Raw genomic sequence first — 15,663 nt, 5'->3', positions numbered from 1 at the left:
CTCGTGGACGTCTCCGTGGAAAGGCGTTGGAGTCCTGGGTGCGATCGGCAGGTACACAACGGCAGAAGCGGCCGGGGTCTGCGCCTGGTTGGCCATCGTTGTCTTCGGCTTGGTCGTGGGTGGCAGAAGTCCGTGTTCCGGGGGGCAGACCTCGGATGCGGCGACTTGACCGGGTCTCGATCTGGTCTTCGTCGGGTCCTCCGGAGCTGGGGTTTGGACTTGTACTGCGGGAACTCGGAGGGCTGCGCTGCACGAACATGCGGTACCCCGCACCTCCACCAGAATGTCACGGGTGGTGAGTCGTGACCAATAAACAAGAAATAAACAGAAATAAATAAATGTTTAATGTGGCGAACTTGTGCCAAAAATAAAGAAGGAAACAGAAGAAAGCAGAGCGTCGCGGGCGTCGAAGTCGGCGTGTCAGCAGAATCGAGCGCTGGGGCGAGACTGACTCGACAAGGTCGCGGGCGGCCTCTTATCTAGAGTGAGTCACTGTCTCGAAGATTCGGCGGGGAAGGTTCGAGCGTAGCGCGCTCGGGGCGAGAATGAACACGCACTTTCTAGAACAACAAAAGCAGGGATAAACGATAGAACTTATGTTCGCAGCAAGAATAAACGAGAACCTTCTGCAAGTATGCGCGCGGCAATATCCCATGGCAATGCAGCAAGCGATTCTGCAGATGTCTACAGGTCTCACTAAACAAAAAGCACTGCCGTCTGTCCAACATGGATGTGTCTGAAAGAACAGATCTAGTAGACACATCCATCTTGAAGTGTCTGCCCAACCTTGCAAAAATGAGAATCTCAGGAAGTCAAATAAAATCGGTACTTCATAAAATCGCGACACAATGAGTATGTACATGAGGTTACAGTACGTAACACTTCATAAAATCCATAAAAATATACTATACATAAAAACTGCCAGTATGTACATGCACTAGACTAAAAAAAGATTGAAACGCTAGTTAAAAGATGATCCATTGGGCATTACCCGGCTGTTTACAAAAATAGATAAAAAGATGAAATGGCAGCAGGCCATTAATAATGGGATGAGGCCTGCATAGTCCGATGTGCTGTCCCGATGTCGCACTGGTTCACCTACAAACAGAAGAGGAAGACTAAGAACACATGGAACAATCTTCTACAAGGCTTGCAGATTTACCCATTTTTACTTTCCAGTACCCCAGCTATAATAAACACCGATGCCTACATCTTTCAAGCTGTAGGCATAAACCTTAAACACTGGTGCCTAAACTCTTCAAGGTGTAGAGGCTAACTAATGCCATACACATTTAATAAAATATGCCATGTCATAGCTATGGACATGAAAGATTAGGAGGGCAAGGGGTACAAAGAATAGAGAACATTTTTCAATCTGTGCAGCACAATCAAGCACGTGTGGCTTTAAGGGCGAAGACTGAATGATCCATTGCAATGTGACACATCTTGCTTGAAAGTCTTTAAAAGGGCTAGGACACGAAAATTAAATGGATAGATTATTCTTCAAATGCTTATTGGTTACTTATTATATACACCAAGTTTTCTGATTTTCAGAGGTTTAGTAACTGCAATAATCAATTTACTAATTTTTATAATTTTCATCTGGCGACCAGGCAACACTGCCCAAGTTAGTCACCATACTGCCCACAGACCCAAGATTAAAAACGCTCATTGCTTAAGCTCGCCTCGCCGCGATAAGATACGATCAAAACCGCTTGCGCTCTTCTGCTACCCCAACGATACTCTCGCTCTTGCCCCCGGCCTATGACCTTCCCCAATCCACCCTGCATGATCCTGCGAGATTTTCACGGACGACACCGACCACGGCGAGCTCGTCCGCGACTCGCAGTCGCCAGCGGGTCATAGTCAAATGAGCAGCTTCCAACATCGCTTTCATCGCTGCTGCGGTCAGTGTCGAAAACTTTGACGAAGCGAGCGATGCTGTGGACAATTGTCGCAGACCACAAGCTCAAAACGCGGACGGTAAATTAGGAAACAAGCTTGAAACGCCAAGTGAGTTAAGCCTGCGAATGCACGCAAAAGGACGCCGTGCAGTTGGCTGGCGACGTCACCAGCCCACCAGTCACGGCGGCCTTTTCAAATGGGGCGGATAGCTATACTGCTTTATTATCCACGAAACTATTTCACCATTTTCAAAACAAATTTAGCAGGATTACTGGAGCTTGCAATAAGTCTGAGCAGTACCAATTTTATTTTTGGCATGTCTTGGCCCCTGACTAGGACCTGTTTTGCCACTTTTTAGCTTGGCACAACCATGGCACCTGCATCTTGAAGGACATGGCACACAACACGCCATGCCTTAACGAAACCATAGAGCAGTGGTTCTCAACCATTGATGTTTCGCGGACCCCCGTGGATCGGCAGGAATGATGGAGGACCCCATTCGTGGTGAGGAGTAGGGAAAGGTATATGTTAATTACGATAATGATTTTATAAATGGATATAACTAAGGACTAATGTGAAGTATACTTCTCTCACTGATATACACATTAGAAAACTTACCCAAAAATTGGAATGTCTCTTCTCAACCTGATAAAAAACTTATTGCCAGGCTTTACTGATAAGGCAGGGTTTCGTGGCCCCTAGAATGCTTCGCAGACCCCCGTTTGAGAACCACTGCCCTAGAGGGACGTAACCGCAAAGAAGTATGTACCGTTGTGGCAAAGCGCAGCGAGTTGATCGTCTCTGCCAGGTTCTTCTCACGGGGAGAGACGTTGAGCAGCATGAGGGTCTTGCTGTTCCCTCCCAGGCTGTCCATCAGGAGGAAGGTCAACTTGGAGTTGCGGTATGGCACATGTTCCGCCTGTAGTTGCCAAAGAAGAGGAATGACCATTGCTCAAAACAATGATTCTACCACCACTTACATTCCAGTTCAATTGAAAGAATACAAGGGTGGAACTCATGAAATGTACTTGGGAGCAGCCACGGGAGCAGCTGAAACAGCTGTTTTAGAGCAGGTTGGGAGCAGCTAAAACTACATTCTGGAGCAGGCTAGGAGCAGCTCAGATCAGTTTGCATTGCACTTCAGCTTGTGTCTTAGACAAGCACGGGAGCAATTTCAATTGTGCTTAGGAGCAGAGATGAACATCAGTGGTTAGGGACCCATGTAGATGGGATAACAGTGTAATAGATGCGAAAACTTGAAACTTTGCGAGCCTTAATGGGAATCAAAAAGCAAGTACTCTATGTTTCTGAAGATAGCGTCCTTGATATTTTCTGAGTGGCTTTCAGATGCTCAAGATGCAAACCAGCACTGCTTATCGCACAACCCACCCGTGATTGACATAGTAATTATATGTGCGAACCACGTGACGTGCGTAAACAACGGACGTCCAGTTGCACGGAGGAGCAGGGCAACAAATTTCGAGTTTATCCTATTGTGCAACTCGATATCGAAGCAGCAGGCTACGATTAACGAAGTTATCGTATTTGAAGCGAGAAGCAGGAGCAAGGTTAAAGTACGCCGAGCAGATAAGTAGAGCTGCTGGCCGGCAAGGTAAGAGCTGCTGGCCGGCAAGGTTTCGGATCGGACCGCGTTTCAGTTCTATCAAATCACGATTTATCTGCGAGAATGCGGTTCCAACTCCTAAGGATGAAGTACTAAAAGGAATCTTTCGCTCATTTGCTTTCGACTGGATGACGTCCGGATCCCGGGCCGCAAAGCCTCATGCAATCTGATGCTTAACGACTCGACCTCACCTCGGCCGACTTGCCCTACCGCTTATGGTTGAAGAATAACAATCCAGTCGCAGGTGGTGTAGCGCTTAGAATCCGAGTTTTTTTTTTTTTTTTTCGCGCGCTTCCGACTTGGGATAGACAGGGGGAATAAACACAACAAAGGATCGCAAGGCCGACCAGGCTAAACGCTCTCATTGTTGCCAATCGAGTCGATAAAAACCGAAACTAAGACAAAATAAAAAGTTTTTTGGCGCACGTTTTGCGATTTGGCGCATAATGGCGCGAGGTATTGGCTGTGGCGCAGTTTCTGCAACATGGCGCAGGATGGCGCCATGTTGCAGAAACACGTTGCATGTTGCACGCGTCTGGCGCAAAATGGCGCAAATGTCGCAGCCGTTCCACCCCTGAGAATAAGTTACAGTCCGGAGCAACCCGTCACTAAGTGAGAGTCCATGCCCCGGAGTGCACAAGCTTTGCGCTTTAGTCACTAAACGGACAGGAACATCTAGAAGGCTGCTCCTCAACTACACTCCAAGCACCCACGTCTACTTAAAGAATTTGCTTCCCCCTGGTGCTCCCCCGATGCCACTTCCATTTCAATTTAGTAATAGTTTGTTTCACAATACAGTAACCAAATGAAAGTAGTCTTTCCACATTAGCAGAGCGAATGCCGAGATGAGAAAACTGCCAATCCTGGGGAAGAGCCTGGCGGGAGAGGCTCCCGTTAACCTTACATTGCAACAGACTAACCTATAGTAGCATGTTCCTATGTGCGATGTTCGCATCCCAACTGCACTGAGAGCACAGGAAAACCCTTGAGAAGCAGACTGAATGTGCCCATTTTCTTGTAGATATTTTCTCGAAGGCGTTGCCTTTCTGCAGCCAACTCATATTCGGAAAGGAGGTTGCTTATAGAAGACAAATTGCAGACCTTCTGGGAGAGTGCCAGGATGACGTTGCCCAGGTTCGAGAGGGAGCGGTTGATGTGCTGGGTCTCCCGGAGCCTGGCACCCTCCGCCTTGGACTCGTCTAGCCGATCGCTGCCACACAGGTCCACCAGGTTCAGCAGGCCTGCAAATACACATACCAGCATTGGAGATTATTGCTATGTGGCAGCGGACATCAGCAGGCCCCAAACTTCAGCAACTATTTCACCTAATCTGTGGCACTTTATTGGAAAACAATTGAATTGCAGTGCAAGGAAGTATACTGCACAATGAAAAAGAGGTCGTCAGGAACTGGTTAGATGGGTGCCACAAACAGGACGGACGTGTACAGTGGGCAAAGAGAATAAAAGTCTCAAGAAGCAGTAATGGTTGCAAGATGGAGATTGTATAATAGAAAGGAAACTTAAACTCTGTTTAACAGTTTATTTCTAGGGCAGTTTGAACTTTGTTTAACTGCCTTAAAAGAAATTCTGCTCTGCCAAGAATGAATTACTTCTGTATTCCAGTAAACTAATGAACTTCGTGCAACCTTGTAGAAAACATGTGTTACTGTCTCGTGCATTAGGCAAACCAGTCAGCTAACCAGGAGCGAAGCTGCAGCAAAAAATACTGAACGGTGTCCACACTGGGGACCACCCACCTCGGCTGCCCACACCGGTACGGCGGTTAGTCCCCGTGATGCGGAGCTGGAAGACCGAGTGCGAGCGGGAGGAGTGCTCGTTGCACTGGGTGGACCCGACAGCCCGATGCTTGCGAGCCCACCGGAGCAGCTCGTAGATCTACGCAAACATTGCACAAGCTCAATCAAACAATCGGCCATAGCAGAGTTCATACAGTAAATCTCTTGCACCTTTGAACACTATGCTTAACAAGGAATTGACATGTATGGAACTACCCGCTTACCTCTCTTGTAAAGCAGTAAGCACAACTTTTGAAGCCTAGGTGAGCTATGCATGACTAAGCCAAACACTTCCAGTCGTCTCCCTTGTTTGTGGAACTGCTTCATGCCAAGAGACGTTGTCAAGCCGCAGCCGTATTGCTAATACATTGTATGAAATACTGTCTGCAGACACGTTGAAGCATACATACGTACGAGAAACGTGCTTTGAACATGCTTGAGGCATGTCTGCACGATAATAATTCTGTCATTGTGTCTGCAGTGATCACAGTCTTTTGCATGGTGCATGAGCAGCGCAACTTTGACTAAGCTTCACAGGAAATAAAGCTAGAGCCTATATCGAAATTAAATTCGCAAAGTTTCCCTCAAGACCACCAAGAAATTGAGCAGTCCCGCGTTAATCCAAAGTACAGTCACAGTGACAGGCGAGACACGTCACGGCAAAGTCAGTGGGCATCGGCATCGCGTTCAAACAAAAGCATTCGAAACGGAATAGAAGTGACCATTTTGTTCCGTTTTGTTCAGGAGCATGAGAAACCCCATCTCCCGGCACAAGCTTTTGGCGCTGACAGTGATACGACATTCTGTTATAGGCCATTTCTTCGCATTTTTTCCAGAGAGCGCGAGCAGTGGACATTGGGTAACATAACAGCTCTGGGGTTATCCTTGTTGGGTTTTGGTGGAGCCAAGTGCCGACCAGGGCATCGGGCAGAAGGAGCTTCCAAGCAGGGCCGCTTTTGACAACAGGTTTACATTTGTAGAGGACAGAAATACAGAATGTGAAGACGAAAAGTCCCGAAGAAATCCGCTTCTTTTAACGGGACTCTTCCCTACATTCCGCACAGAGGAATTCCGGGTAGCTAAGTTGGCTCCTCCCCCACACACGCCACCAACCCCATGCAGACCAGCCGTCTCAAGGACGTCTCCCCTTGTACCCCGAGGGGTCGGTGCGAAGCCCACAACACTAGTGCCACTGCCTCCTCTTCCGACGGGAAGGTAATTGGGTGCGGGGCACTCGGCATGAGGGGGTCAGCCTGGGAAGTACGGGAAAAGGTATGTCGACCACCTCCAATGTCTGTTGGCTTCGAGGGAAGCCGCTTGTTTGCCCTCTCGTCTCGCCGCAGACTGTCGTCCATCGGCACCTTGGAGCCCTATGGGTTTCAATGTCGAAATACCTGGACATCTTCCCACGTCTGCTTGCTTTTTGGAAGGTCGCTCATTAGCCCCTTCGCTCTGCCGCGGATGCTTGTCTATGGGCTTGGACACCTGAGGGTCTCCAGGACGGCCGTTCATTACAGTACAACATAAACCACAAGTATAAAGCGGGTTGTTAATGCTACGACGTAGCTCAATGGTAATGCCTAAGCTTTGCACACAGCGAACCTAGGTTCGATTCCTGCATGCGGCGGGCAAACTCTTAAGAATTTGGCAGGATCGACGGACACCCTACTACGCCAACTACTACATTAACCACAACATAACAGATGTCATTCCCAGTGGCGGGAAGAGTCCATAACAGCTATCGCTGTCAAACCCAAATTTCATCGGTGACCTTGGTCAAACAAGGGCCACACTTGCCTGCTCGGGAGAAGTGACAGTTGTTTTGGTGGCGTTGGTCACCATCATCGAGCCGTCCTTCTCCTGCTTGATCTGGCAGGCGGTCTGCTTGCTCCGGGGGCGCGTCGACAGGAGGTCTCGCACATTCTCGTTGTAGATATCCAGGTATGACGCCACCATTGTGAACTAGAAGACACACGCGAGGAACCCTTGTCAGATTTGATGCTCAGAACAGTGCCGCTGATTGCGGACAGTATGGATGTAAAGAGTAGATGGTTGTTTGGCTGTGCTTTGATTTTCAGTGGAGAGTTACACTCACTGCCCTAGGTTTAAGATGCTTAATTATGGCACATGGGCTTTACCACACTTTGATCGGCGGTTATTGGATCCAAGTGCACTACTGCCCCATCAAAGCTTCTCTTGGGACTCTTGATAGCTACAGCAACACTGTCAGACACCAGCTGTTACGAACACCGTGACGTCAACGTAGAGGTTACGTGCCACGGACACGAAAACCCCGAAGAGCTGGCCCTACAAATGCTACGCACGTAGAAGTACCCACCTCCCACTGATGGGTGTTTTGGAGCTCCTGTGCCGACATGAACACCTGCTGGAGGGCCCTGGGGATCAGCCCCAGCTGCGAGTCGTTTGGGCAGCCCAGGTCCAGGTCTGGCGGACCCTCCATAGTGAAGGTCTTCCCGGATCCCGTCTGGCCGTAGGCGAAGATGCACACGTTGTAGCCGTCCAGCGCAGACTGTACGACGTGTGCCACCTCCTCGTAGACCTCCGCTTGGGTCGCGGAGCCCGGGAAGACCCGGTCGAAGGGGAACGCCATCACCTTCTGCTTATAGAAAGGAACGCAACTGGTCGGTCACGCAAATATGATACTTTGCGATTTTATGAAAAAACTGGCTTCGTTTAATCAGAGACAGCACGGAAGAAAGACAACAAGGTGCAGGAGTTCTACATCGAGATGCAACTCAGGTTGAGTTGGAAAAAAAATTTGTAAAAGTTTTAAACGAAACAAGGGAGTCATTGTCAGCAGCAGACACTGCCACTATTTCGTGTATTTGTGCCATGATCTCAATGCAAGATTAGGGCACAACTTTTCTTTATCTAGTTAACATGATAGCATAAAAATTTTGCATCTTACAACTGGTAGACTGTCCACATTAATAATTGTGTATTCTAAAGACAGCCAGTGGTGCACTCACCTCCGTGTCTGGCTTAACCAGCTCCACAGTCTTCTCGTCTGGGAACGAGATGTGGCTCGGACGCTCGCCCTCCCTTTCCTCCGAGGGAAGCATTGGCCGCACCCGGCGGAACACGCGGATGTTTCCCTGAGGGGAAACGCAAGACTCCAATATGAAACAATGGTCGGTGTATGCCATGACGAATGCCAGTGATCTGGCAGTTTGTTTAATGTTTCCAGGATTATTCAATCTTTTTTATTTGTTTGTTGTGTGCGTATATTACCCACCCGTTTTGTACTTTTGCATGAAGTAGCACTTTTTTTTTTTCCTAGACCTCTGCTGTTGTGCCTATGTACGGGTTCGAGTGTCTTGTCAAGCTGTATTTCACAGCTTTTCCCCTCGAGCTCCACCGTCAACGTAGATGGAAATAAACAAATTATTAGACATATTGCTAATTCTTAGATTGTGCACAAGGCTATGCTTCTCCCTTTTACAAGAAACAGCCCTGGCACGCAAACTGCGCAACAGGTTAGCAGACCGACATTCACGAGACAGCAGCTTTCAGTTTTCAAAAACAAAGATTCAGCAGTTCTCGAGCAACTTGCAATAGTGAACACTCTTCATCAAAGTTACCTGAAAGCATAATCTGTGGCGAGGCACGAACGTTTCCTAGCAGAGAACCACCCAATTAAGGAAGTCACTTCTTCGGTAAACTTTCACTACATCAGCACCTCAAATGACAATACCAGTATAAGCATCACCCAAGAGCCAAAGAACCTCTTTTTGAGAGCCCAAGAACCCCTTTTATGTATAAGGTCGGTTTCTGAAAACCTTGGACATAAAATAGGGCGTGTTTCATTTTGCATCCATGAATGGCTCAGAATTTCTGATATAGCGCTGAAACTATACTTGTGGCCAAGAAAATTTTGGAACCTGTGAAACCCTGGGCTCCTAGAAACCCAGTGTGAGAATCCTCGCTATAGTGGTTTCATCCTATCCAGTTTGCTTGCCTCATCGATGTGCACCCACTGTTCTTAGGAAGGCACGTCATAGTGGATGCAAAATTTATGGTACTTAATGCAGTGGATCCGTTGTGATAATCAACATCTGCACAATCGAGCACGAACCAGGAAGCTTCGTCTCGGCAAAAAACCCTAACTGCATAGCGCAGGAAGTTATCGAGCCGTAGTGCAACCCCCTTCAACTCTTGAAGCGTGTTATGCAGGTCACGACGCATCATCTCTGCGTCCTGCAGCTGCTGGTCCTTTTCTGCCTCCCGTTCCTGGCTCTGGCGGAGAGACTCTGCAAGCCGCAAACACTTCTCTTGCTCGTTTTGAAGCAGCAGCTGCAAGCAGATGAATCTCATCAGCACAGAAGCTGCACCACCGCAAAGCCACAGCACGCACAGAAGGAATTAAACAAATCTATAGCACCCGTGGAGGTAGCTAACGTAGAAAAGCATCAACAAAAGCGTCCCAAGGGCATCAAAAGCATCCAATCCTTGATTGCGACAATGTTATGAGGGCCTTGCAAATTAAACAGAGGCTACTTAAAACAGCGTAAACGAAAAGTATTGCAAGTGAGTCCGATGGCAATGTTATGTACGTTGCACCTAAAGGTGCACCTTTGGTGTCCCTTTTTCACGAAGAAAAAATCTTTTGTACATCTTTAATGTGCAGCAAAGTCAAGGCAAAACCGAAGCTCTATACTTCGTTTCAGCTTCCGTCCGAGCGCAGCCAAAGGCTGAGGGACGGTTCGCAACTTCGAGAAGAGCATTCCTACGCACCACAAAGTAGTTCACAAAAGTAATTTCTTTTAAAATAACTGCTTTGTGCGTAAAAACTGCACAATGTTCCAGATGTGTACTGCTGAGAATGATTTGCAACTAAAGGAATCAAATCTTTGAAGTTTATATTTCTATTAATATATGTAAATGCATGTGGTTTGGTGAAAACATATATATCCGCTGGCAACACGGCTGCAGCGCTCGGTTTTTCTGTGTGATTTCGTTCCCGTAATCGCCGAATCATGTGCTTCGCTGCTTTCCTCACCGAGTCGCTTCAAAACGTCCTTTCGCAAAGGCACCTTTGGGCGTCAGGCGCGAGAAGTCGTGATGAATGTCTACTTTCAAATTCGGCAGGAGACTCCGGCCGCGTCGTACCGATGCGTTGTAAACAAGCAAAACGTCCGGGCCACTGCAATTCAGATACGCGGCAAAATCAGGGCACCCCTTTACCTGCCGATCACATTGAACGCCGAGAAGCTGGTGGAAAGGACTGCGCCTCGAGCCCTGGTATATCCAAACAATACAAGGAAACATCAACAGCCGGGTCATCGGGGACCTTGCAACGTGTACTTACAACTCGAAACTATGCCGAACAGGTGGAAAGCTCCGACACAGATGCCAGCAGCCAGCCTACGTACTGACATCCCCTGTGACTAAGTTTCAGAACGTTAAAGGACACTTTTTAAAGCTGTAGCAGACGATATCGTTGATACACCCGTAGCAGACAAAATACTCGGCGAGCGCGGGCCGCGCGGCCGACCGGCGGCGCAGCGGAGTGATACAAAAGTGCAGGCGAGATCGCATGACCTATTGCCGGCATGTGATTGGTTCCGGCCGCACGTAGCTTTGGCTGCGCTCGGACGGAAGCTGAAACGAAGTATAGTCACATAATTAACATTTGCCCTAGACAAGGAATGAGATTCATTGCAAGATTCAGATAACACACACCTTGGAGATGTCCTAGAACAGGAGATTCGAAAACCTATCCTATTGAGGGAGCTCCAAATGATTTGGAGTAACATAAGCTAGCAGCACAGATCCTATACACATCCACAGGACATCCCTGTAAGGGACAACCTGAGGACGATGTGTGATGCTTGGGTACACACAAATAAATGTACTCTCTTACCTTAATATTCTTACAATTACAATTCAGAACCTCGCAAATATTGGTTAATGAAAAAAAAAATCCACTAGGAAGACGACAGCTCAGTCATGCTAAATTAATTGCCCTTAAAAATTAACACTGGCCTTGGAGCTTTCATCCTTTTTGTTTGATGGAACTGAATGAAAGTGCACAAGCTTGTTCAGTTTTTCTTGTCGATTGCAAATATCTGGCCAGTTTCTCGGTCAGCAGTACAGTCCTCAAATAAAACTCCTTTGCTTTCAGAAACAGAAAAACATTGACTGAACAAAACATTATGTTTAATGCAAGGCTAGACACTACAAAGTATAAAGAATACAATGTTAGAATTACTTTAGAGATTTAACCATTATTAGTAATTTTTAAACATATTGAAGGTCAGTGTTCAGTGTGTTGCAACTAAGAAATAAAACAATGAGTTGAAAAATTTCCTAGGCTTGTAGTAATAAATCTGCTCTCAACATTGTATGCCTCACGTACTTAGCAACATATTGCAAAAATATATTTTATTTCTATCTGTCCTAGATGCTGAGATATACCTCCTGCAAATCTGCAAAGAGCCCAAAATTTGTGCTTTGAGAAAATGGCATATTAGCATAAACTTCAATGCAAATTCAGCCTGCATAGATGTTAAAAATTATTATAACACTAATATTGATCCACAAAAATAGAAACTTGCTAAAACTGCAGTAAACTTTAAAAACACCATTTACAAAAAACAATTAATTTTTAAGGAATTTGCCATTCAATTTGACCCATGTCCCCCCTTAGCTAGAATCGGTGAAGCAAAGAAGGGCATTTGGGTGCGTGATGAATCCCCTTTGTCGAGTAGGCTATTGCAGAAATGAAACCTCCAGGGGCATTTCTCTGCATTAGTACATTTCCGAGGCAGAACGCCTCTGGCACCCTGCAACAAAACCAACAGGCAGAAAATGGAGATCTCAAACCTGCATCGCCGAGTGTTCCGCTCGTAGCCCTGCATAGTTCCCGGTGAGTTGAGACACCGTCTCCTGTAGGGACTGCTTCTCTCTCTGGCAGCACCCGAGCTTGGTCATGGTGCTATCAAGTTCGGCTGTCACCTTTGCCACCTCGTTGGTCTTGTGCCTGTTAGGATAAAAAGGACCGACACATGGGACATTGTACAACATAACCATAGTGTTGCACATCCCTTCACAATATGCGTATGAAGGTTACATTATATATTAATTGCACTGTTGCACCAAGTTATTTTTGAAAATGTCACCGGCTCGGAGGCAGAGAACCAGGATAAGGTGAAAGCTGACACATTAGCTTACAACTTTATTCTTAGCATGCCTTCAGCAGTGATGTGATTGGCCTAAACCATTTTGGAGCACCTTTCGGAGCAGCCAAAACAGTGTTTTGTAGCAGCAAAAGTGGCTTTTGGAGCAGATATTCTTAGAAAAATTAAATAATTGTTTTAAGCGCTGGACAAACAAAGGGCACTTTGTTCGCTGCAATAAACAAATCATGGTCAAGCTAGACCATCTGGGAGCCTTTCAACATGTAACTGAAATGCCAATGAGATGACATATTTTGCAATGATTCAGTTAAATTGTACCCACTATAAATAAATAAAAACCAAACTGCATATATTATAATTTGTTTTACAATGATCAGCTTAGTAGTAAATATCATAGCTTTAGGCTGACTAGTTATATAATATAATAAATAGAAGCAGTCTCCGAGTGACGAAACACGCAGTGCAATGCGATATTGTACACAAGACAAGGTGCATTACGACAAGCGGGTGCTTTTCTTTTTGTTTGCGAAACTTTCTACAAGGCTGCTGCAAGCCTCGCTTTATTTTCGGTCACTAATGAATGTCCACTTTCAATGTCTCAACAGAGACACTGAGACATCCCACAAGTGTACAGTGCTGCAGGCGTTCCCGAACAATTCCGAAAATCTGCTTGCCACCGTTTCACTATTTCCCGACGTGCCAGATTTTCGTCAAAAGTAAGCAAACGTGAAATCATAGATTGCAAACGTCCCGGCTCGTGCCTCTGTCGTGCAATCATGTTCGCATGCACATGAGGGCAACTTTGGCAGGCTTGCAGTTGCACGTGCTTCATCGCGCGAGCGGAGTGGCTGTTCGATCGAAACCGAAACCATACCACTCCGCTCCGCTCCGCTCCGTCGCCAACTGGTTCCCAAAATTGTATGCGAAATGTAGCGATGTAACTGTCCAGCATACGGCAAAAAAAAAACAAAAAACAGTCCAGCGGCACGTGCCTGCCAGGCTGACAGGGCAAGGTACAAGCTAAACACAGAAAAAAATAACCTGAGCGCATCGATGCAAGAGATCGCGAGCTAGAGTCAAAAAGTTCTTGCAGCACTTTGGCAGCATTTACATGGATGTGACCGTAGCGCATCGAGTCGAGATTTCACGATTTTGATTGGTAGCAGTTGAGTAGAAGAGGAAGAAGTAAAAACACAGGCTGCGTGTCATTGGTCCCTGCTCGATTCGATGCGCTACGATCGCATTCATGTAAAAGTAGCCATTGTGCAACGACTGAACTCGAGACAAACAAGCGCGGGTTCCGCGTGCAGACACAATCTTCTTTGCTTTAGCTCACTACTCTTCACCAACTTTCTTTAGCAGAAGATTTTTAACGTACCAAAGTCACTCTCAAAAAGAAAAAAAAAAGCTTACCTAGGGAAACCTAGGTAATCAATACTTCGACACAGCACTCTTTGAGTTAAAGAGGGATTTTCGTAGTAGCGTACGATTTAAACAAGAACGGGAATGTTGATGAACATGCGGCAGTCCATACATTTCAGTTTAAAAAGCACCATATCTGCAGCGACGTGGGGGACAACAACACCCGACGTCGCGCGACCACGGTCATTGCTTTCAGGAGCGAGTGCTTCAGCTCACTAAGTAACTCCCGTGCAGCGCAAAAAAAAAAACAAAAAAAAAACAACGTGGTTTCGTTTCACAGCATGACGGAATGGCTGGCCTGGTGCTTGGCGCGGTACCGTCTGGGCGTCCGTACACGCCCACGTCTATCGTTGAAAAAGTTTTAAAATACGCGAGACGAGAGCGCGAAACGAGAGACGGCGGGAAGAAACATGAAAGATTGGATGAACCATTGATGCAGGGTACTTGGTGTCGGGCGGCCGCTTGCGCCACCTAGCTCACGCATGCTCAATTACGGTATTGTTTAGTTTCACTTTTGAAAGGTGACCAAATTTAATCCTTTGGCGCAGGCTTGGCGCAGGCTTGGCGCAGATTACCCATATTTTGGCAAAATGTAGCAGGATGTAGCAGGGTTAGCCCCTTGGCGCAGTTTGCCGCAATTGGCGCAGCAATCGCATCACTGCTTCAGGCAACAAAGTGCATTGTGTAGAGTATCTGAGAAGATGAGTATTTTTTTATTGTAAAGTTTGCTTGGACTTCATCCCTCTCAATAAAAACGGCGACAAATTGCTGCGGTTTGACTAAATGAAACTAACTTTGCCGACATTGTGGCAGCATAAAAACAAATATGACAGGAACTGGAGTCTTCCCAAGTGCACTTTCTAATTCTTACCTGAGCTGTTCCTTCAGAGAGTCATTCTCCAGTGTCAGCCTCTTGACATGCTCTAGCTGCACTTGCAGCTCCGAGTTGTCCTTTATCAGCACCTCCACCTGAAGTCAGAATGAAGACAATACTTGCAAAACAGCACACAGAAAATTGATGTAAAAGTTTCGTTTTAATGGGCAAAGAAATACAGACAAGCAAGGTGTACAAGAGCAAGTACTGAAAGATGAGCCCTTTAATCTTCCGGAAAAAACTCATCCATCGGGTCAATAAAGAAAGGCGTTGCTCAAGTTGAGTAATAATGGCTAAAGGTTAGATGTCCAGTGAAAATGCTGCCATAACGCATTCTAGATTTAGGCAAGTTTGGAGCTTTAGCCTTTACGGGAACAAAGCAAAAAAGAAAATTCCTCCCAATGAAAAATACTAAGAGATGACAGCAAAAGAATGCACCACTAAAAGTCATGCAACAAATTAAGTGTTGTCATACTAGGCGAATATTGCTTTAACAACGAGCCTGATTTATCCAGTTGACATCATTCCTGATTTGAAGGGATCAATTACTAAAGAAAAAGGTATAGAATGCACTGAAAGGTATACCCAAGTGCTCAGAACCTCAAAAGGTTTTGCAAGTTAAAGTACAACTTCAGCAAAAGTCAAATTTGGGGGTTTTACGTGCCAAACCGACAACGGGCATCTGGCTGAGGATTAATCTCGACCACCTGGGGATCCATTGACGTGCATCCGAAAGCTCTGTTACACGGCACCTTTTCCGCAGCACAACTTCAGCAAACTGGAGTCAACTGCAGGCTCAACTATGTGACAAAAACACTACCTATACTGCATTTGCCCAGGGTTACTAACACTCCCAAACAATATTTTTTAAATTTTTTGCCA

The 15,663-nt window shown here is 46.4% G+C and overlaps 1 protein-coding gene across 1 annotated transcript in view; it reads right to left on the bottom strand.

Moving 5' to 3' along the window:
* Positions 1 to 641: 641 nt before the first annotated feature.
* The window catches only part of LOC120851103 (carboxy-terminal kinesin 2-like), a 63,637-nt gene continuing 48,615 nt past the window's right edge, over positions 642 to 15,663 (bottom strand). The window contains exons 11-16 of the mRNA XM_040223657.3: positions 7,664 to 7,942; positions 7,123 to 7,287; positions 5,287 to 5,425; positions 4,631 to 4,770; positions 2,675 to 2,824; positions 642 to 1,098 (exon numbers count right to left, since the gene is read on the bottom strand). Of these exons, the coding sequence (XP_040079591.1) occupies positions 1,039 to 1,098; positions 2,675 to 2,824; positions 4,631 to 4,770; positions 5,287 to 5,425; positions 7,123 to 7,287; positions 7,664 to 7,942 (933 nt within the window). The 3' untranslated portion in view covers positions 642 to 1,038. The remainder of the gene's footprint in view (positions 1,099 to 2,674; positions 2,825 to 4,630; positions 4,771 to 5,286; positions 5,426 to 7,122; positions 7,288 to 7,663; positions 7,943 to 15,663) is intronic.

Source organism: Ixodes scapularis, unplaced genomic scaffold (assembly GCF_016920785.2).
Source record: "Ixodes scapularis isolate PalLabHiFi unplaced genomic scaffold, ASM1692078v2 ptg001708l_1___fragment_3__unscaffolded, whole genome shotgun sequence".
Taxonomy (NCBI): Eukaryota; Metazoa; Arthropoda; class Arachnida; order Ixodida; family Ixodidae; genus Ixodes; species Ixodes scapularis.
This window is presented reverse-complemented; position numbering and strand designations above follow the sequence as displayed.